We start from the raw sequence: 23,896 nt of genomic DNA, 5'->3' as shown, positions 1-23,896 counted from the left end.
CAGGGAATGTCTTTCCATTTCTTTATATCTTCTTCAATTACCTGCATAAGCTTTCTATAGTTTTCAGCATACAGATCTTTGACATCTTTGGTTAGATTTATTCCTAGGTATTTTATGCTTCTTGGTGCAATTGTGAATGGGATCAGTTTCTTTATTTGTCTTTCTGTTGCTTCATTGTTAGTGTATAAGAATGCAACTGATTTCTGTACATTGATTTTGTATCCGGCAACTTTGCTGAATTCATGTATCAGTTCTAGCAGACTTTTGGTGGAGTCTATCGGATTTTCCATGTATAATATCATGTCATCTGCAAAAAGCGAAAGCTTGACTTCATCTTTGCCAATTTGGATGCCTTTGATTTCCTTTTGTTGTCTGATTGCTGATGCTAGAACTTCCAGCACTATATTAAACAGCAGCGGTGAGAGTGGGCATCCCTGTCGTGTTCCTGATCTCAGGGAAAAAGCTCTCAGTTTTTCCCCATTGAGGATGATGTTAGCTGTGGGCTTTTCATAAATGGCTTTTATGATCTTTAAGTATGTTCCTTCTATCCCGACTTTCTCAAGGGTTTTTATTAAGAAAGGGTGCTGGATTTTGTCAAAGGCCTTTTCTGCATCGATTGACAGGATCATATGGTTCTTCTCTTTTTTTTTGTTAATGTGATGTATCACGTTGATCGATTTGCGAATGTTGAACCAGCCCTGCATCCCAGGAATGAATCCCACTTGATCATGGTGAATAATTCTTTTTATATGCTGTTGAATTCGATTTGCTAGTATCTTATTGAGAATTTTTGCATCCATATTCATCAGGGATATTGGCCTGTAGTTCTCTTTTTTTACTGGGTCTCTGTCTGGTTTAGGAATCAAAGTAATACTGGCTTCATAGAATGAGTCTGGAAGTTTTCCTTCCCTTTCTATTTCTTGGAATAGCTTGAGAAGGATAGGTATTATCTCTGCTTTAAACGTCTGGTAGAACTCCCCTGGGAAGCCATCTGGTCCTGGACTCTTATTTGTTGGGAGATTTTTGATAACCGATTCAATTTCTTCGCTGGTTATGGGTCTGTTCAAGCTTTCTATTTCCTCCTGATTGAGTTTTGGAAGAGTGTGGGTGTTTAGGAATTTGTCCATTTCTTCCAGGTTGTCCAATTTGTTGGCATATAATTTTTCATAGTATTCCCTGATAATTGTTTGTATCTCTGAGGGACTGGTTGTAATAATTCCATTTTCATTCATGATTTTATCTATTTGGGTCATCTCCCTTTTCTTTTTGAGAAGCCTGGCTAGAGGTTTGTCAATTTTGTTTATTTTTTCAAAAAACCAACTCTTGGTTTCGTTGATCTGCTCTACAGTTTTTTTAGATTCTATATTGTTTATTTCTGCTCTGATCTTTATGATTTCTCTTCTTCTGCTGGGTTTAGGCTGCCTTTGCTGTTCTGCCTCTATTTCCTTTAGGTGTGCTGTTAGATTTTGTATTTGGGATTTTTCTTGTTTCTTGAGATAGGCCTGGATTGCAATGTATTTTCCTCTCAGGACTGCCTTCGCTGCGTCCCAAAGCGTTTGGATTGTTGTATTTTCATTTTCGTTTGTTTCCATATATTTTTTAATTTCTTCTCTAATTGCCTGGTTGACCCACTCATTCGTTAGTAGGGTGTTCTTTAACCTCCATGCTTTTGGAGGTTTTCCAGACTTTTTCCTGTGGTTGATTTCAAGCTTCATAGCATTGTGGTCTGAAAGTATGCATGGTATAATTTCAATTCTTGTAAACTTATGAAGGGCTGTTTTGTGACCCAGTATATGATCTATCTTGGAGAATGTTCCATGTGCACTCGAGAAGAAAGTATATTCTGTTGCTTTGGGATGCAGAGTTCTAAATATATCTGTCAAGTCCATCTGATCCAATGTATCATTCAGGGCCCTTGTTTCTTTATTGACTGTGTGTCTAGATGATCTATCCATTTCTGTAAGTGGTGTGTTAAAGTCCCCTGCAATGACCACATTCTTATCAATAAGGTTGCTTATGTTTATGAGTAACTGTTTTATATATCTGGGGGCTCCGGTATTTGGCGCATAGACATTTATAATTGTTAGCTCTTCCTGATGGATAGACCCTGTAATTATTATATAATGCCCTTCTTCATCTCTTGTTACAGCCTTTAATTGAAAGTCTAGTTTGTCTGATATAAGTATGGCTACTCCAGCTTTCTTTTGGCTTCCAGTAGCATGATAAATAGTTCTCCATCCCCTCACTCTCAATCTAAAGGTGTCCTCAGATCTCAAATGAGTCTCTTGTAGACAGCAAATAGATGGGTCTTGTTTTTTTATCCATTCTGATACCCTATGTCTTTTGGTTGGCGCATTTAATCCATTTACATTCAGTGTTATTATAGAAAGATACGGGTTTAGAGTCATTGTGATGTCTGTATGTTTTAGGCTTGTAGTGATGTCTCTGGTACTTTGTCTCACAGGATCCCCCTTAGGATCTCTTGTAGGGCTGGTTTCGTGGTGACAAATTCCTTCAGTTTTTGTTTGTTTGGGAAGACCTTTATCTCTCCTTCTATTCTAAATGACAGACTTGCTGGATAAAGGATTCTCAGCTGCATATTTTTTCTGTTTAGCACACTGAAGATATCGTGCCAAGCCTTTCTGGCCTGCCAAGTTTCAAAGGAGAGATCAGTCACGAGTCTTATAGGTCTCCCTTTATATGTGAGGGCATGTTTATCCCTTGCTGCTTTCAGAATTTTCTCTTTATCCTTGTATTTTGCCAGTTTCACTATGATATGTCGTGCAGAAGATCGATTCAAGTTACGTCTGAAGGGAGTTCTCTGTGCCTCTTGGATTTCAATGCCTTTTTCCTTCCCCAGTTCAGGGAAGTTCTCAGCTATAATTTCTTCAAGTACCCCTTCAGCACCTTTCCCTCTCTCTTCCTCCTCTGGAATACCAATTATGTGTATATTATTTCTTTTTAGTGTATCACTTAGTTCTCTAATTTTCCCCTCATACTCCTGGATTTTTTTTATCTCTCTTTCTTTCAGCTTCCTCTTTCTCCATAACTTTATCTTCTAGTTCACCTATTCTCTCCTCTGCCTCTTCAATCCGAGCCGTCGTGGTTTCCATTTTGTTTTGCATTTCGTTTAAAGCGTTTTTCAGCTCCTCGTGACTGTTCCTTAGTCCCTTGATCTCTGTGGCAAGAGATTCTCTGCTGTCCTGTATACTGTTTTCAAGCCCAGCGATTAATTTTATGACTATTATTCTAAATTCACTTTCTGTTTTATTATTTAAATCCTTTTTGATCAGTTCATTAGCTGTTGTTATTTCCTGGAGATTCTTCTGAGGGGAATTCTTCCGTTTGGTCATTTTGGACAGTCCCTGGAGTGGTGAGGACCCGCAGGGCACTTCCCCCGTGCTGTGGTGTATAACTGGAGTTGGTGGGCGGGGCCGCAGTCCGACCTGATGTCTGCCCCCAGCCCACCGCTGGGGCCACAGTCAGACTGGTGTGTGCCTTCTCTTCCCCTCTCCTAGGGGCGGGATTCACTGTGGGGTGGCGTGGCCCGTCTGGTCTACTTGCACACTGCCAGGCTTGTGGTGCTGGGGAGCTGGCGTATTAGCTGGGGTGGGTAGGCAAGGTGCACGGGGGCGGGAGGGGCAGGCTTAGCTCGCTTCTCCTTAGGTGATCCACTTCAGGAGGGGCCCTGTGGCAGCGGGAGGGAGTCAGATCCGCTGCCGGAGGTTTGGCTCCGCAGAAGCACAGAGTTGGGTGTTTGCGGGGAGCGAGCAAGTTCCCTGGCAGGAACTGGTTCTCTTTGGGATTTTGGCTGGGGGATGGGCGGGGGAGATGGCGCTGGCGAGCGCCTTTGTTCCCCGCCAAGCTGAGCTCTGCCGTCCGGGGGGCTCAGCAGCTCTCCCTCCCTTTGTCCTCCAGCCTTCCCGCTTTCTGAGCAGAGCTGTTAACTTCTGACCTCCCAGACGCTAAGTCGCGCTTGCTGTCGGAACACAGTCCGTCCGGCCCCTCCGCTTTTGCCAGCCAGACTCGGGGGCTCTGCTTGGCCGGCGAGCCGCCCCTCCGCCCCGGCTCCCTCCCGCCAGTCCGTGGAGCGCGCACCGCCTCGCCGCCCTTCCTACCCTCTTCCGTGGGCCTCTCGTCTGCGCTTGGCTCCGGAGACTCCGTTCTGCTAATCCTCTGGCGGTTTTCTGGGTTCTTTAGGCAGGTGTAGGTGGAATCTAAGTGATCAGCAGGATGCGCGGTGAGCCCAGCGTCCTCCTACGCCGCCATCTTCCGGAACTCTGTCCTATACATTTTTCTACAGTTGAGCTCAAACTACATATGTGTGTGTATGTTTATTTTTCATTAAATCTTTCCACGAATTGGGGCGTCTGTGGCTCCGTCAGGTAAGCATCGGACTTCAGCTCAGGTCATGATCTCATGGTTCAAGAGTTTGTGTCCCACATTGGGCTCTGTGCTGACAGCTCAGAGTCTGGAGACTGCTTCAGATTCTGTGTCTCCCTCTCTCTCTCTCTGCCCCTCCCCCACTCATGCTCTGTCTCTCTTTGTCTCTCTCTCACTCTCAAAAATAAAAACATTAAAAAAATTTTAAATCTTTCCATGAAATTAAAAATTCTCTGTAAACATTATTTTTAATGGTATGGAAGATTTTATTATACAGACATACCATAACTGACTGAAATCATGCCCCTTCCATTTTATATTTATATTGTTTGCAGTTTTTCACTCTCAAGAATAACAATATGATGGTTAGCTTTGTTTATAAATTTTTGTTCATATTTTTATTTCCTTAATTCAGATTTCCAGAAATATAATTCCTAGGCAAAAGGATATCCTTGTATCATTCCTAAAAAGCTCATATTCAAACACACGGAAGTACTTACGGCTTTTTTCCACAAACACTTTGCCTACAGGCTGGCTAATGCCTGTGGGTACAGTGAATCTAGACTGTTGTTCTGGACTGCTTTGCTCATCAGTAATTATGTCTTCATCTTCTACTCCTAGTTCATTGGCATACTGTAATTCTGCTGGCTGGGTTTTCCTGTAATCAGGAAGAATGTAAGAAAAATGGATTATTACTGTATTTTAACAGACACACATAAGGAGGTACCTGTAAAAGAGCTCTAGACTTGGGAATCGAGAAATTTGGTTTTACTCAAATGGATTATTAACTGTTATGTGCAGCAAGTCACATATATTTATGTGGGCCTCAGTTTTCTCATCTGGAAAATGAAGTGACTGAACTAGATTTGTAAGGTTCTTTCCAAACTTAAAATGATAGGATTGTATACAAATATTGATCACTATTTATTGGGTAATTTCCAAAAACAAACAATAGTGTTATATAACTTCTTTAAAGTATCTCATTCTATTTTATCCGAGACTTAATTTCCTATGCTAAAATACACAATTTTTTATTGCTGAAATAATCACAGTTTGAATTCTATTAACATGAGAAAATATATCACAACAGACCATTTTATTAATATTACCTTCAAATTTCAGTATGTTTAGTATCTAACTTTTTGCTATTCATATAATATCTTCTATTGATGTTCATCTTTCTTAGAGATAGCTCCTAAATTTTTAATTTAAGTATAGTATTTTACATTTGCAGTTGTTTACTCTTTTCAAATCTATCATTAGGTTGGTTTAACTGATATTTTTGTAATCTTAATTACTGTATTTAATATGACTTAATCCAAACCTACAACTTGAGAGCTCTGAATTAAGTAGCATAGTGTCCCTGAAGAATATTTAGAAGGACACATAATTCTTACTTTGTCTTCCTTCGAGGTTTCTGAATAACCACCTCCTCAGTTGGCTCCATATGAATACCATTTTCATTTCGTAATAAAGATGAACTGGATGCCTTCTTTTGGGCAAAGGAAGTCTCCAATTCTGAAAATAAAGTATATTAAATTTTCAAGTTACTACAACATAGAAAGAAAAGTAATGTATAAAACTTGTAAGACAAGAGAACTTTAAAAATTCTAATTAGAGTAGAACAGATCAATGAAACCAAAAGCTGGTTCTTTGAAAGAATTAACAAAATTGATAAACCACTAGCCAGTTTGATCAAAAGGAAAAAGGAAAGGACCCAAATAAATAAAATCAAGAATGAAAGAGGAGAGATCACAACCAGCACAGCAGAAATAAAAACAGTAATAAGAGAATATTATGAGCAATTATATACCAATAAAATGGGCAATCTAGAAGAAATGGAAAAATTCCTAGAAACATATACACTGCCAAAACTGAAACTGGAAGAAATGGAAAATTTGAACAGACCCATAACCAGTAAGGAAATCGAATTAGTAATCAAAAATCTGCCAAAACACAAGATCCAGGGCCAGATGGCTTTCCAGGGGAATTCTACCAAACATTTAAGGAAGAGTTAACACCTATTCTCTTGAAACTGTTCCAAAAAATAGAAATGGAAGGAAAACTTCCAAACTTTCTATGAAGCCAGCATTACCTTGATTCCAAAACCAGACAGAGACCCCACTAAAAAGGGGGTGATCATGACCACCAATTTCCTTGATGATCATGGATGCAAAAATCCTCAACAATACATTAGCCAACCAGATCCAACAACATTAAAAAAATTATTCACCACAACCAAGTGGGATTTATACCTGGGATGCAGGGCTGGTTCAATATCCACAAAACAATTAACATGATTTATCACATTAATAAAAGAAAGGACAAAAACCATATGATCCTCTCAGTAGATGCAGAGAAAGCATTTGACAAAATACAACATCCTTTCTTGATAAAAACCGTCAAGAAAGTAGGGATAGAAGGATCATACCTCAAGATCATAAAAGCCATATATGAAAGACCCAAACGCTAATATCATCCTCAGTGGGGAAAAACTGAGAGCTTTCCCCCTAAAGTCAGGAACAAGACAGGGATGTCCACTCTCGCCACTGTTATTCAACATAGTATTAGAAGTCTTAGCCTCTGCAATCAGACAACACAAAGAAATAAAAGGCATCCAAATCGGCCAGGAGGAGGTCAAACTTTCACTCTTCGCAGATGACATGACACTCTATATGGAAAACCCTAAAGATTCCACCAAAAAACTGCTAGAACTTATCTATGAATTCAGCAAAGTAGCAGGATATAAAATCAATGCACAGAAATCGGTTGCATTCCTATACACCAACAATGAATCGACAGAGAAATCAAGGAATTGATCCCATTTACAGTTGCACAAAAAACCATAAAATACCTAGGAATAAATCTAACCAAAGAGGTGAAAAATCTATATACTGAAAACTATAGAAAGCTTATGAAAGAAATTGAAGAAGACACAAAGAAATGGAAAAAGATTCCATGCTCCGGCATAGGAAGAACAAATATTGTTAAAATGTCGATACTACGCAAAGCAATCTAAATATTCAATGCAATCCCTATCAAAATAACACCAGCATTCTTCCCAGAGCTAGAACAAATAATCCTAAAATTTGTATGGAACCAGAAAACACCCTGAATAGCCAAAGCAATCTTGAAAAAGAAAACCAAAGCAGGAGGCATCACAATCCCAGACTTCAAGCTATACTACAAAGCTGTAATCATCAAGACAGTATCGTACTGGCACAAGAACAGACACTCAGATCAATGCAGCAGAACAGAGAACCCAGAAATGGACCCACAAACGTATGGCCAACCAATCTTTGTCAAAGCAGGAAATAATATCCAATGGAATAAAGACAGTCTATTCAGCAAGTGGTGCTGGGAAAACTGGACAGCGACATGCAGAAGAATGAACCTCGACCACTTTCTTACACCATACACAAAAATAAACTCAAAATGGATGAAAGACCTCAATGTAAGACAGGAAGCCATCAAAATCCTTGAGGAGAAAGCAGGCAAAAACCTCTTTGATCTTGCCCACAGCAACTTCTTACTCAACACGTCTCTGGAGGCAAGGGAAACAAAAGCAAAAATGAACTACTGGGACCTCAACAAAATAAAAAGTTTCTGCACTGCGAAGGAAACAATTAGCAAAACTAAAAGGCAACCAACAGAATGGGAGAAGATATTTGCAAATGACATATCAGATAAAGGGTTAGCATCCAAAATCTATAAAGAACTTATCAAACTCAAGACCCAAGAAAACAAATAATCCAGTGAAGAAATGGGCAAAAGACATGAATAGACACTTCTCCAACAAAAACCTCCAGATGGCCAACCGACACATGAAAAAATGCTCAACATCACTCCTCATCAGGGAAATACAAATCAAAACCACAATGAGATAACACCTTACACCTGTCAGAATGGCTAACATGAACAACTCAGGCAACAACAGATGTTGGCGAGGATGCGGACAAAGAGCATCTCTTTTGCATTGTTGGTGGGAATGCAAGCTGGTGCAGCCACCCTGGAAAACAGTATGGAAGTTCCTCAAAAAACTAAAAATAGAACTACCCTACGAACCAGCAATTGCACTAGTAGGCATTTATCCAAGGGATACAGGTGTGCTGTTTCGAAGGGACACAGGAACCCCAATGTTCATAGCAGCACTATCAACAACAGCCAACCTATGGAAAGAGCCCAAATGTCCATCAATGGATGAATGGATAAAGAAGAAGTGGTATATATATCCAATGGATTATTACTCAGCAATCAAAAAGGATGAAATCTTGCCATTTGCAACTACATGGATAGAACTGGAGGGTATTACGCTAAGTATTAGTCAGAGAAAGACAAAAATCATATGACTTCACTCATATGAGGACTTTAAGAGACAAAACAGATGAACATAAGGGAAGGGAAACAAAAATAATATAAAAACAGGGAGGGGGACAAAACAGATGAGACTCATAAATATGGAGAATAAACAGAGGGTTACTGGAGGGGTTGTGGGAGGGGGGATGGGCTAAATGGGTAAAGGGCACTAAGGAATCTACTGCTGAAATCATTGCTGCACTATATGCTAACTAATTTGGGTGTAAATTAAAAAAAAATAAAATAAAATAATTCTAATTAGACCAAAATTTTTTCATCATTTTACTAATTTTTAATTTTTATAATGTTATACCTCTAAATGCTCACCAAAAAAACAGAAATTGTAATGCCAAAAATATGGGGAAAATTATGTAATCTAGTACCCAGAGTTTTGGGAGAGCCCCAAGATTACCTACAGATCACATATTCACCCAACAGACCCACAGGACTCAGAAGGCATTACACTCACCAGTCCTTACATTCATAGTTACAATGTATCACAATGAAATGACATAAAGTAAAATCAGCAAAGGGCAAAGGCACATGGAGTAAAGTCCAGAGGAAACCAGGTATAAGCTGTCAAGAGTCATCTATCAATGGAGTCACACAGCATGCGCTAATTCCTCCAGCAACAAGCTGTGACATGTATGACACTTTCTCTACCAGGAAAGTTCATTGAAACTCAGCACCCAAGGCTTTTATTGGCACCTGATCACATAGGCACTCCCTGCCTAGCACATACCCAAATTCCAGATTCCCAGAAGAAAGCAGGCATTCAGCATAAATCATATTGTGTACACAAATCCATAGCAAACCACCCTTATAATTTAGGGAAACTTTTATTTAAGTGTGGGGAACTGCTTATCATCCATGTTCCAGAGGTTGAAGAGGCAACCTTTCAAGTGGCCTTTCTTTTTCTTTTTTTTAATTATTCTCAAGCTAGTTGTATACAGTGTGGTCTTGGCTTCAGGGTGGATTCCACTGATTCATCGCTTACATATAACACCCAGTGCTCATCCCAACAAGTGCCCTCCTTAATACCCATCACCCATTTTCCCCATCCCCTTTAACCCTCAATTTGTTCTCTGTATTTAAGAGTCTCTTATGGTTTCCTCCCTCTCTGTTTTTATCTTATTTTTCCTTCCCTTCCCATATGATCATCTGGTAAGTTTCTCAAATTTCACTTATGAGTGAAATCATACAATATCTCTTTCTCTGACTGACTTATTTCACTTAGCATAATACACTCTAGTTCCAACCGTGTTGTTGCAAATGGCAAGATTTCTTTCTTTTTCATTGCTGAGTAGTATTCCATTGTATATATATACCACATCTCCTTTATCCATTCATCAGTTGATGAACACTTAGGCTCCATAGTTAATATCATCGTCAATCGGGAAAAATTGAGAGCTTTCCCCTGAGATCAGGAACATGAGAAGAATGTCCATTCTCACCACTGTTGTTCAACGTAGTATTAGAAGTCCTAGCCTCAGCAATCAGACAATAAAACGAAATAAAAGGCATCCGAACTGGCAAAGAAGAAATCAACCTTTCACTCTTCACAAATGACATTAAATTCTACATGGAAAACCCAAAAGACTCCACCAAAAAACTGCTAGAGTTAATACAGGAATTGAGCAAAGTTGCAGGATATAAAATCAATGCACAGAAATCGGTCGCATTTCTATATGCCAATAATGAAACAACAGAAAGAGATATCAGGGAATCGATCCCATTTACAATGACATCAAAACCATTAAATACCTAGGAGTAAATGTAACCAAAGAAGTAAAAGATCTATATGCTGAAAACTATAGAAAGCTTATGAAAGAAACTGAGGAAGATGCAAGTAGGCCTTTCTAACAAGAGCAGTTTCAGGCTTGCTATATTAACTCTTTCCTGAGCACAGGGTTTTAAGTTTAAGTAAGTCATTGGAGTCTTCTCATCAGCTAGCTATTCTTCCAATGTGAAAATACTGGCAATGGCTTCCTGGAATATCCTCAAAGCCCCCAGAATTCTATTTTAATAAAACACTTTAGCCCAAACTGGAAATACCAAAGAAGTAAAGCATACCATAATCATCCAGATGAAACAAAATAAAAATCATACAAAATTAAGTACCCAGAAATTTAGAAAGCTGGACTTGCATAGATGAGTACATTCTGGAATGACAGTGACAGGTGCTTTTTTGGCCCAGAACTTAGTTGGGTCCATAACTTTCTAAAAATGGCCAAGTCAGAGGCGCCTGGATGGCTCAGTCAGGTGACCATCCAACTCTCGATTTCAGCTCAATTAATGATCACAGCTTCATGGGATTGAGCATCCCATTCAACTCCATCCTGAGCGTGAAGCCAGCTTAAGACTCTCTCTCTATTCCTCTACCCCTCTCCCCTGCTTGCACTCTCTCTCTAACTAAAAATAATACATACATACATACATACATACATAAAATAGAAATGGTCATTTCTGTAAATACATTTTTCATAAATTGTAAAACTAGGTACTGGTATCCATCTTGATTTTCAAATTTGTACCCTAACTAAATTAACTATGGTGGTAGTTTTAATTCAACTATATTTACTGCCAGTAATGAAAGAAATCATAAAACTGTCTGATCGTCATTTCTGTCTCTTTTTCCTTCTTCTGCCCTCTGCCCTTCATAAATACTCACTGTCCCTGGGCACTGCAGCATCCTACTTCAACTTGCCTCTAAAAACTGTGCTCCATGCTATGAACTCTTCTAGTTCCTACCCTCTCCTCCTGTAATTCTTCCATCCCATCAGGACCTACTATTTTCTAAGAGGATAAGTAATTGGTCAGGGTAGTTATTTTGTAATAAATTATTCATCAGGGGCCAATGTTAGTAGGAAAGAGCTAATCTCCCAATCCTCATTCCTTCCCTTTGTTTTACTCTAACAAAACCCATTATCTTTCTTCTAATTACTATAAAAGTCATAATGCTCAATATTTGAAAAATTAGTAAAAAATAAATGAAGAAAGACAATAAAAATCATCCCTAATTCCTTCTTCCAAAAAACCTACCTTTGCTATATCTTTCCATTGTTTTTACTATATAGATGCATGCATATACATGTGTTCTGGGTTGAACTGTGTCCCCCAACAAAAGATATGTTCAAGTCCTAACCCCCAGTACCTGTGAATGAGACTCTATTTGGAAATAGGGTCTTTGCAGTTATAATCAAGTTAAGATAAGATCATGCTGGATTAGGATGGGCCTGAAATCTAATGACTGAAATCCTTATACCAGAAAATATGGGAAAATGTGAAGACGGGTGTACAAAATGGAGTTATATTGCCACAAGCCAAAGAACATCAAGGATTGCCAATAACCACCATAAGCTAGAAGAGGCAAGGATGGATTCTTTCCTAGAGCCTTTAGAGGGAGGATGGCCCTGCAGGCACCTTGTTTTGGACTTCTATCCTCCAGAACTGTTGGAGAATAAATTTCTGTTCATTTAAGTTTCTCCATTTATAATAATTTGTTATGGCAGCCCTGGGAAATTAATACAACATATTTTACAAAAATAGGATCCTTTGATATATACTATTATATGTATGTATGTATATTAATATGTATGTATATTAATGTATATACTATTATATGTATTATATGTATGAGTACAATGACTCAACAGTATATTACTGATGGTTTTCCATGTCACTATTTCACCTTAACAATCCTTTTAATGAGGCCTGGTTTCCATTAAATGGATAAAATATGATTTATTTAGCCAGTATCACTTTGTTAGCTATGGTTATTACCAGTTTCTACTCCTATAAATAATGCTGAAGTTACCATCCTTTAATTATTGTGGCTAGTGGAGTTACTTCTATTTCTAGCAGTTCAGACAGGCTATACTAATTTGCGCTCTTAGCAGCAGTATATGAGTGTGCCCCTTCCTCATCAATTTTTATACATATATGTAATATATGTATATGTGTATATATGTTTCATCTAACACTTTTAAATTTTATAATCTGAAAAAAAGCATTGCCAATTTGATATTTGACAGTATTTTGTTTACCTTGTGAATAGCGCCTGGGACATAGCAAGACTCAATAAATGATGACTGTTCTTTCATTGCATTGTTCATAGATTCAGTATTAACTGAATCTATCCTTTCCCCACTCATCTTAAATGTCCATTTTATCACATACTAAATTCTTATACACACCAAAATCTGAACTTTCTGTTTTAATCCTGTATTTGTATTCCTTCCCTCATAATATATAGAAATATGAAAAAAGAGACTCTCTAAAGGGTTCTTGACCTAACCTATTAGAGTTACTCCAGTGGTAAAACTTTAAGAAAGAAAAAAGTAAAGGGATATGGGTGAGGAAAAATGGGAACAGAGAAATTTTAAATCATACCCCCAATATAACAACTAGTATCACAACCTAACCTTGGTCTCTTCACATACCAAGAGGTAGCCTCGTCTTCCTCTGCTTCCTTGGAACAGGAGCTTCTTTTGGTTGTTCTGTGGATTCTTTAGCTGGTGGCTCACTGCCCTCAGATGGCTTGTGAACAGGAGGCTGAACAAGGCCTTCTGAAGAAGCGCTACCTGCAGACAAGTGGAATGGGAAAAAACAGGATAATTTAACCAAAGATCACTGAGTCTTAAAAGATGAAAAAAAAATGGAACTAGAATAGTTCCTAAATGATGACTAACTGTCCTTTGTTACATCTTTGCCTATAAGAATTGGTCTTAACCCACACTTATATCACATTATAAATTAAAATAAATTCAGTAGTTAATATATCAAATCAATACTCAAGGGTTTTTGTTTTTGTTTTTTATTATATCTCTACATACAGACACAGATATTTTCACATCTTAAGATTCGTAACAGGCAGCAAGTAGAGTGGAGGGACGAGTTAGAGCTGACTAGGTTTTGAGCCCAAGTGACTGGGAGAATGGGGGATTCCATTAACAGAAATTTGTGAGAAGTAAAAAATTGATTTATGGTTGAAGGTAATGATGAATTCTGAACATGCTGAGTTTAAGTTACTGACAGAACATCCAGGAGTATTAGTGGATAACTAAGACAAAAAGTTCACAAAACTTGCTTATTGTACAACCTCTAACACATGGTTAATATGGCCTTGACTTCAGACTCTTGCTAATGAAGAGATTCTTTGACTGAAATTAGGGATCCCAGGACATTGTGTCTCTAAATCCAGTATCCTGTTCAAGGGTCTGAAATCAATCACAGCTTAAGACAATTTACGTTGTCTAGGGATAAAAGACCTCAAAGAGTCCAAGAATGCTGTGGAAGTAAGAGTTTAAGTAGTACAATCCTTTATTCCACGAATGCTTCTAGACACTCTTCAGGCTGCCCACTGCCTTGTTCCTCACTATCACCTTCCACTTCCTTAAACTGACTTTGATTCTATCCTCAACACAGCAGTGACTTGGGACTTCTGGGGCTTTGCCTCTACCTCATTGGCGATGTTTGTCATGCCTAAGGTCCTAGAAAGTCTTGTGACCCCACAAAAAAAGAACAACTTCTTACCTAGTGTGTTTTTTGTTCTGGGCTTCTTTTTCTTAGGACGACTAAGGGGAATATCACCTATAAAACACACACACACAAAACAGAAAAGGCTGCCTAAATTTCAATGCAGAGAGCAGTCAAAAGGAACTTTTAGTAGGGAAGACCTTTCCCTCTCTTCCCTAGGTCCAGCCAACTTCTACACATTAGGGGAAGGAGGCAAGAACTTGACAAAATCAAAGAAAGCTTATAGTATAATGCCAGTAGCTCACTGTTGGTCAGTAATATTAGAAACAGCGACATTAAAAAAAGAAAGAAAGAAACAGTGACGTTTCTAATACTAGAAAAGTGGGCTCACAAAATATTCATCTGATCACCCACGTTTTCCAGCCCCCTTGCACCCAGGTGTGGCCTGAGACTGGGTTGAGCCAATATACTGTGAGAACCGATGTGCCAAAACATTGAAAGAGCTAGTGAGTAACTCTCCAGCTTTCTCTTCCTTTGCTGAAGTATGTTAAGATGGCAGAGCCACAGAATGGAAGTAGCCTGAATCATGACGTCATAGCAAAGAGTGGTGAAAGGCAACTGGCCTGGGTTGTTGCCACGGTGTACTTAGAAATATTAACCAGAAATATTAACCAGAAATAACCTTGTATGATATTAAGTTAGAGATTTTGAGGTTGGTATAGCATAGCCCAGTCTATCCTGATTAAATGAGACAAAAGACAATGTCATCCCTATTACAAAACTATAAACTAGCCAATGGTCATGTTGTGGGTGACTCCATCCTGGAATGAGTGCTTTCATATTTGTAAGGTAAAGTATCACTCATATAACTAGTGCTATAGATCAACCTTCATTTAAAAAATAGCAGTCATAAGGATATTTTGCTAAAAGGATAAAAGTATATTGCAATATTATAAATTATACCATTCAGATTCAACTTTAAGAAAAACATTAAGGAATCAAATTAACTTTTGAACTCCCAGTTTTAAAAGTTTTACGTTAAGGATGAACTAACTCACCTTGAATAGCACTTTACATGACACCGACCACATTTAATTAGGACAAAGACAAAAAAAAAAGAAACTATTAATTAGAAATCTATTATATTGTTACACTGAAAACTGACTTAAGTCATTGTAAATTTAAAAATAAGCTTTCACAGAGCCAGCTAGTTTATAAACTAGCATATTTTTATAAGTAAAAAAGCTAATAAAACTGTTAACAAAATAACCCCAATATTTTCTGAACTTACATATACATATTACCTACTGTCTATTCATAAAGTGGATTAAGCAGATTAAGAATTCTTATTTTGTCACTGATTAAAACCAGCTTAAACTGAAGAAACTATTCTAGCAACCCAAAGAGGATCAAAAGTCTTATAAACAAGACATTAAAACATTCAGAATGGATCCATTATCTTACCATGTTGACATTCAGGCTTTGAAACAGAACATTTAATTATAACTGTAATCCTAATGATTCAAGAATTGTGTACCTTTAAACTTTTAGGAAGCCTTTTTCTAAAATTTTCAAGAAGTTTTCTCTGAATTATTATAATTTTGCAATTGTACTAGTCAATTTTTTCACTTTATTCATTTTACATTTTTAAAACTCAATAAAAAATAAAACTAACTTATTTTTACCTTGGCACAGGTGGAAGGGCTCGTGGAGGACGCTATGGGGAGAAGAAGAAAACTGCTTGTAAGTAAAAGCCTCAGAACATCTTCATGTACTTCAAATCATTTGATAACCCTGTTCATCAAATGAAACTCAAGAAGTACTACTGAGAATCAGATGGGCAATTCTAAATTTGTCTTAACAATTTCTAAATTTCATATAAAATTCCTTCCTTCCTACTACTCCTTTCTATCTACATGTCAGGCTGTGTCCTAAGGACTACAGTTACATTAATGAACAAAACAGAGAAATCCCTGCTTTTATGGAACTTTCTTTCTAGTAGTTAAGTATGAGAAGATTACACATATACACATGCACACACATGCACACACACTCGCACACACACAAAAATGAGGGAGGATGTGGAGTGCTACTTTAGTTAGGGAAAGTCTCTCTGAGATATTTGAGCTGAGACCTGAATAAGAAAGGAGCCAAAGGGGAGCAAACACAAAGGCTTTTAAGAGAGATTACAGTGTTTCAGCTAAAAGAAGGCCAGTAAAGCTGCAGCACAGTTACAAAGGATAGGCAGGGGCCAGATTAATTAATTGGGGTCTTTTTTTTTAAGTTTATTTTTTTGAGCGAGAGAGTGCACACCTGAGTGGGGTCAGGGCAGAGGGAGAGGGAGAGAGAGAATCCCAAGCAAGCTCCCCACTCTCAGCCCAGAACCAACAAGGGGCTTGATCCCACCAAGGGTAAGATCATGATCTGAGCCCAAGTCCAGGGTCTGAGGTTTAACAGACTGAGCCACCCAGGCACTACCATTAGGGTCTTGAAGACAAAAGGTGTCCAGACTTTGTTTTAATTAAACGAGAAGCCAGTGGAGGTTGTATGCCACAGAGTAACACACTTTTTTAAAGAAATCACTCTGAATACAGCATGAGGAATGCATTTTAGGGCAGAAAGAATTACACACACACACACACACACACACACCCGTTATAAATGCCACTTTACATGAATAAGAGAAAGTGTTTGCAGTTCAGAGATTAGAGATGAGAAGCATTCTGCGATCTTTCAAAATAAAATACTAACAGAAATACCTCAAAATCAATCTAATGTCCCAACTGTCTCATGCTCCTTGCAGAGGGCATGATTCAAAAGGGTTACATTTTAGACAGTCTTAGTTTGTTCTACGATCGTCCCATTTAGCAATCCATTCGTTCAAACGGTGTATTAATACAAATGCTACGAGATTAGGACAAAGCAGGCTGTCTTAATACTATCTGGTAGTTTAAATTACAACTGGAAAAAAACGATAGTCATAAGAAAGCGCTATTGTAAAGATGCTATGGATCGCGTTCTGTCCAAGGATTCAGTTCACACGTTCCACATTTCAAAAGTCCCGCAAAAATGACGTGTCACCCATCCACAAAGCCAACTTTAAGCCCCATAAAAGCAGGACAGCTCGACTGAACACAAAATCCTAATAGCTCAAACATAACTAAGGCTCGCTTACCACCTGCTTCTTTCCCATTCGGTCTAAAACCCTGCTTCCCCGCGGCGCTCAGCCTCCAGGTTCGAAGAGCTCACACCCCGCCCCCTGCTCACTCCCGCCCGGGCAGGCCACGCGCAGGCGCCGTGCGTCATTGGACTGCGCGGCACTGGCTGCTGTGGCTCTCAGCCCTTCTCTGCAAGGTGGGGGCGAGGATAAGCGCGGGGAGCTGGTTGGGCCTTTGCAATCTAGCCTTGCAGAAAAGGGGACGTCGGAGTGGGGGTTGACGTGCCAAGGAAAAGAGACTCCAGCGGGCATAGGACAGCAATCACGGTTCCACCCATGGTTTCCCAAGTGGTTGCAGTGATTTGTTCCTGGGAGGTGGGAAAAGACCATGATTAAGTGTCCGCTAGGAAACTGCGATCTCTTTCCTGGGCAGGTAAATGCCCTCCGGGAGGAATCCGCATGAGAGACCTCGCTGGCACCCCGGGAACACGCAGGGGGCGGGAAGGCAGCGAAGAGAGACGTTGTCATAGCAACATCGGGCGCTCAGGCCACCAGAAACTTCACGCCCTGCTTCTCCCCTGGCTCCAGGAGTTCGGGTCCCGGCGTCGGGAAGAACTTCTATTGCCCGCTCCAGTCTAATCCTGTGAGCACCAAATGGGTGGACGCGCACACATCACTGGCAGTGCTCTCCCTTTGCGATCCCCAGCCCTAGGCATGGCCCCGCCTCAGGGCCAGCTGAAGCGTTAGGACAGCACCCTCCACCGCTGCCACTTCCGTGGCCGAAGAGCCGCTCACCGGTTCGGCCTCCAGGCGGAGCCCCGAGTCCGCCCTCATTGCGCTCTCCCAGCCAGGGTCTCTCAACGCAACGGCCGGCGGCCCGAGCCTGGCTCCCGCGACCGTGCCTCCGGGACCTGCGTCAGGCGGGGGCTTTGCGGTGTCGGGTTAGGCCGCAGCTCTGGGGGCCAGGTCTCTGCCCGCCTTCGCTGTGTCAAGCCCCGCCCACCAAGGCGTCAGAGTTAGGGAGGGGCACTGTTAGCCCTGTAGTGAGCCTGGTGGAATCACTTTTGTCAAGCAGTGAAGAAATGAATGAATCAAGTAGGCAGTCAAGGGCTGTGAGCAGAGAATAGATACCGCTAAACCCAAAACACTCTGTTGGTACCGAGAACTGATAATCGGCAATGCCAAGATTGCCTAGAAGAGCCAGGCACTGATCATCCCTAGAACCAGAAGTCTGGAAGGGCTAAAGTTACAGAGAGGGAAGGAGGCAAAGCATAAGAGACTCTTAAAAACTGAGAATAAACTGAGGGTTGATGGGGGGTGAGAGGGAGGAGAAAGTGGGTGATGGGCATTGAGGAGGGCACCTGTTGGGATGAGCACCGGGTGTTGTATGGAAACAAATTTGACAATAAATTTTATATTAAAAAAAAAGAGAAAAAAACATTTTACCTTACATGGACAAATATGAATAAATATCAATTGAAATATTAAAAAAAAAGAGACTGATCTCTGAACATAATAGAGACCACTCCACTGCTTGAACATAATGTGCAGATAGCAACCAGAGCTGACCTGGACCGGACTGAGTTTTCATCTGAAGGAGGCACTCATTGACTGACTTGGCGTTTGATTCTTTAACTTCTTACCCTTGTATCTTGTTTATTGTGACTTTATCTTGTGTCACATATGTGAAGTCAAGTTAAACAGGTAGTGAAATGTCATTCAGTTTGGAATCCTGCATCTGTTAAAATTGTGTAAATCCTGCTTTATGAGTGAATAAAGCTGACATTATGGAAAGACACAACTCGTGTACCACCTTTACAAGATGCTGGAGACACCCACGCCCCCACACCACACACACACACACACACACACACACACACAAGCCCAGTGTTTCAGGGTGGGTATGTATTGATACAGACTAGTATCAGATTTTTTTCCAGGTGTGTGGGTGTGGGGGTGTGTGTGTCTGTGTGTCTGTCTGTCTCTGTTGATACAGGCAATTCTCAAATTTTCGCCAGTTGCTTATCTTCCATCTCTGTAAATCAAGTTTAGGAAAAATTTTTCTCAAAAAAACAGAAGATCAAACCCGAGATAACCTAAGTATCATTAAAAATGACTTAATTCTCTTTGGTTGGGGTTTCTTGGGGGGTTAATTTTTTTCTTTGGTTGTTTTTTTCCCCCCCTTTGGTAGTTGTTTTTTTAAGATAATCACTTTAAGTAAAAAAGAACTACAAATACCTTGAAGTATGCACTTGGTTTCTTTTATAGTTAAGAAAGAGATTGGAGGAATAGAGGGATGGTGTGGGTATGGGGAATGTTAGAGAATGATGCAGAAGATAAACAGATACAGGGCCAATAAGAGTGACTGCAAGTCTTGGGGCGCCTGGGTGGCGCAGTCGGTTAAAGGTCCGACTTCAGCCAGGTCACGATCTCGCGGTCCGTGAGTTCGAGCCCCGCGTCAGGCTCTGGGCTGATGGCTCAGAGCCTGGAGCCTGTTTCCGATTCTGTGTCTCCCTCTCTTTCTGCCCCTCCCCCGTTCATGCTCTGTCTCTCTCTGTCCCAAAAATAAAAAATAAAAAAAAAAAAAACGTTGAAAAAAAAGAGTGACTGCAAGTCTCAAGATCTAGGGAAGAAAGAAAAATAAGACTTCATGGAATAGCATCCTCACCTTGTGGTTTTCTCAGATACGAGTCTCTAGGACTAAAGTCAATTGCCCTTTCCTAGTTTAGGCATAATATGGACGTTGGCTTTTAGGCAAATTAGTGATTGTTACAGCTCTGAACAGAAGAATAATTTTTTTCCTTGTAGATTGATTTATAAATGATGAGGGCAGTGTCTTTTCTGTAAGTTTTCACATTAGATGTGAAATGTGTACATTAACCCTTCTTTCTTGCTAAGTCAAGTAAAAGCCATTTTCATAAAATAGAAGTTTCATGAGGCAAAATCCAGTTTCTGAAATTAAATACTACTTATTTTATTTAGGGAAGCTCTTTTATCTGAATTGTACAAAAACCGCATGAAATCTATGAAAGGTTCTCATACTCACTGGCTTAACATTGTTCGTACTCCTACCATTGCTGCATATGAGGTAAAGGAAAACATTTTTTCCTGAAAGCCAAGGAGGTAATTCTACATACATACAATGCAAATATTTTTTTTTCAAACCGGACTAATTAATAAACTGCACCACTTTTAAAGTTGTACACATTGTAATGGAGCAAATCCTGCTGTTTTAGATTGCAGCTGTTATTCCAGAGCTCTGTAACAGATGAATATTGTTAAAACCCCAGCATTAAGCAGGAAGCCTCATTAAGACTCAGTGTCAGAGGAAACCCATGTTGCTGGTACCCACTGAGGCTCCTCCTGGGCCTTCTGAACTGCAGACAACAATTGGGCACAGGCATCTTGCAAGTTGTCATTCACAATCACATGATCAAAAAACTGGCCAAACTGTGTCTCCATCTTTTGGGCTAAATCCTCCATCTCTTGTAGATCTTCATCCTTCAGGAGAAATGAAAAAATATGGATAGCACAGACTTAATAAGATAAATATAAATAATACACAGTTTGTTTTGATGTTATATTCAGTTGTGAAACTATTTATAAAAACACTTAGGTCAAATAAACATCCTCTATTCTAAACGACAAAACGTATGTTTCTATCTTTACTCTTACTAAATGTTTCTCTGGTCAAGACTTTGCAAAACTAAGTAACAGTTGGTAGCCAGAACAACCCCCTCAACTTCTTACTTGGACTTATATTATTCTATTATCTAAACACTTGAAGCTTTCAAACCATATATAACAAAGAAGAAGAAGAAGAAGAAGAAGAAGAAGAAGAAGAAGAAGAAGAAGAAGACGACGACGACGGCAGCAGAGGAGGAGGAGCAGGAGGAGGAAGAAAGGGAAAGAAAGAAAATGAAATTTACCAGTTAAATATAAGTAAAACTTACACATAAATTTCAAATGAAATTTTAGAAGGTAAAATACAGTTTCTAAAACTAAATACTGATAAGAATGATATCATTCTGCCACTTTCAACATGAAGATGGTGACCTAGTTCTATTGAATTAGACTTACCCTAATTGTCCTTTGCCTCATGATGCCATGACTTAATTCACTTTTGATATCGATTTCCTCTATTGTGAAATGTTCATTTAGTGAGAGTCATTTGGCCTTCCTTGGAACTAATGCATTAACTTCACTGCTGTTATTTTCTTATTTGTCCATAACAATTAAAACAGTACAGCTTTTTGACAGTGCAATCATAAAAAACAAATAGGGGGGAGCTTGGGTGGCACAATCTGGTAAGCATGTGACTCTTGGTTTTTTAGCTCAGGTCATGATCTCACAGTTTGTGAGCTTGAGTCCCAGGTCAGGCTCCACGCTGACATCGCAGAACCTGCTTCATATTCTCTCTCACCCCCTCTCTCTTTGCCCCTCTCCTGCTCGCACTCTCTCTCTCTGTCTCTCAAAGTAAATAAATAAACTTAAAAAATAAAGTAAAAAATAAACACAAATACAAATGCAGGCACTGCAATGTTGTGGCAGTACTCCTTTACAAGATGACAATACTCATGATCCAGAAACAATTTTGTTGATTTGTTTAGCTTGCCATAAAAATGAGAACACAATTTTAAATGCCTATGAGATTCAGAGAATTTATCCATGGACTCCACTGTCTGAAACGCAAACTGAAGAATCAGATTTTCATACAGTAGTCACTTAAAAAAATATGAAGACAGAAATAATAACAAAGGATTATACAAATATACCTGTTTTTCACTTCAGAAGCACATATATTAAATTTGGTTTTTTTTAGTTTTTTTAACATTTATTCATTTTTGAGACAGAGGGAGACAGAGCATGAATGGGGGAAGGTCAGAGAGAGAGGGAGACACAGAATCTGTAACAGGCTCCAGGCTCTGAGCTGTCAGCACAGAGCCTGACGCGGGGCTCAAACTCACAGACTGCGAGATCATGACCTGAGCCGAAGTCGGACGCCCAACCGACTGAGCCACCCAGGCACCCCTTAAATTTGAAACAATACAGATTAACATGGCCCCTATGCAAGGGAGACATGCAAACTTATGACGTATTCTTTATGTTTAATTTCAGTTTTATAAGATAAAAAAGCTCTAGAGATCTCTTGCACAGTGTGAATATATTTAACACTACTAAACTGTACAGTTACAAATGGTTAGGATGTTATGTTTTATGTTATGTGTTTTTTACCATATACACAAAAAAATAAGTGGATGTAATATATTGATCTAGGTGATGGTTATCTGGGTATATGCACATGTAAAAATTCATTAAGCTGTTATACATAAGATTTACACACCTTGCTGAATGTATATGATGACTTAAAATAGTTAAGGTAGATTTAATGAAAAAAACAAACTGGAAAGAAACTAGTTATTCCAGGAAGAGTTCACTGATAAATCCCACCTGTCTTGGCCCCTCTATTATTTCCATCATCATTAATACATAATATTTGCATTTAGAAATATATTTTATATAGATAACTCATATTACATATAAGATATATTCACTACAACATTTAAAAATTTTTTTTCAACGTTTTTTATTTATTTTTGGGACAGAGAGAGAGACAGAGCATGAACGGGGGAGGGGCAGAGAGGGAGATACAGAATCGGAAACAGGCTCCAGGCTCCGAGCCGTCAGCCCAGAGCCTGACGCGGGGCTCGAACTCACGGACCGCGAGATCGTGACCTGGCTGAAGTCGGACGCTCAACCGACTGCGCCACCCAGGCGCCCCATTACAACATTTTAAAAGTAACTTCTCAAACTCTTTCATAAGATAAATAATAAAATATAAACATCAGGCTTGTGCACACCCAGTTTCCACGTGGCTTTGCAAACTGTGGCTTGAGGTCATTTTTTTTTTTAACTTAAGCCAGACTAGAAAAAAAAAAAAATAGTACCATAGCATTTATTAAACATTATTTTAATATCTACAAATGATATCCAGTAAAAAGGACAAACCATAGGGCATTTCATTATTCATTAGAAACAAAAATCACATTCCTTAACACTGGAATGTTGTGAAAATAATACAGTGATTATTTTTTTACTAGAAAAAAAAATACATCCGTCTATTTTCTCTGTATCTTACCTTGAACTTCATGTCCACAAAGTAGTCTGTAATGATCTTGGCATTTTTCCGAGATTGCTTCATACAACTCATGTTAGATGGCTTTATAAATATGACATAGGGCTTTAGTTCATGGGTTCGAGCTATTTGAATACCCTACACAAAAAAAAAATAGGTTCATATTTAAAAACAGAAATCTTAATTTCCTAGAGTCAACATGAATGTTCTCAAAATTTCTAAGACCAGAAATTAGCAATTATTTTCAGTCAATTTATTTTTATTTATTCTCCTTTGCCCTCAAGTCCTCAACTCTAAAAAATAAAAATTTTAATAATTAAGAGATGGGGTTCTAGAATTAAAGTTAAGTTTAAATTGTGGCTCTTCCTCTCACTAGTCATGACACC

The 23,896-nt window shown here is 39.1% G+C and overlaps 1 protein-coding gene and 1 pseudogene across 7 annotated transcripts in view; one reads left to right on the top strand and one right to left on the bottom strand.

Moving 5' to 3' along the window:
• Nucleotides 1–23,896, bottom strand: part of LOC131500223 (transmembrane protein 237) — a 73,338-nt gene that overhangs the window by 9,555 nt on the left and 39,887 nt on the right. For 5 of the 7 annotated variants that reach the window (XR_009256188.1, XM_058709088.1, XM_058709068.1 and 2 more), the window contains 7 exons: nucleotides 23,514–23,648; nucleotides 20,727–20,875; nucleotides 15,903–15,934; nucleotides 14,275–14,331; nucleotides 13,182–13,322; nucleotides 5,781–5,901; nucleotides 4,884–5,041 (listed from right to left, as the gene is read on the bottom strand). Coding sequence is in view for 6 of the 7 variants with exons in the window: in XM_058709088.1 (XP_058565071.1) it covers nucleotides 4,884–5,041; nucleotides 5,781–5,901; nucleotides 13,182–13,322; nucleotides 14,275–14,331; nucleotides 15,903–15,934; nucleotides 20,727–20,875; nucleotides 23,514–23,648 (793 nt within the window). In the remaining variant the exon portion in view is untranslated. Of the gene's footprint in view, nucleotides 1–4,883; nucleotides 5,042–5,780; nucleotides 5,902–13,181; nucleotides 13,323–14,274; nucleotides 14,332–15,275; nucleotides 15,287–15,902; nucleotides 15,935–17,392; nucleotides 18,126–18,169; nucleotides 18,372–20,726; nucleotides 20,876–23,513; nucleotides 23,649–23,896 lie in introns of those variants that run through there. The other 2 variants (XM_058709108.1, XM_058709117.1) reach the window with 2 other exon arrangements.
• Nucleotides 22,385–22,484, top strand: LOC131505853 (U6 spliceosomal RNA; annotated as a pseudogene).

The sequence above is a fragment of the Neofelis nebulosa genome, chromosome 2 (assembly GCF_028018385.1).
Source record: "Neofelis nebulosa isolate mNeoNeb1 chromosome 2, mNeoNeb1.pri, whole genome shotgun sequence".
NCBI classification, from domain to species: domain Eukaryota; kingdom Metazoa; phylum Chordata; class Mammalia; order Carnivora; family Felidae; genus Neofelis; species Neofelis nebulosa.
This window is presented reverse-complemented; position numbering and strand designations above follow the sequence as displayed.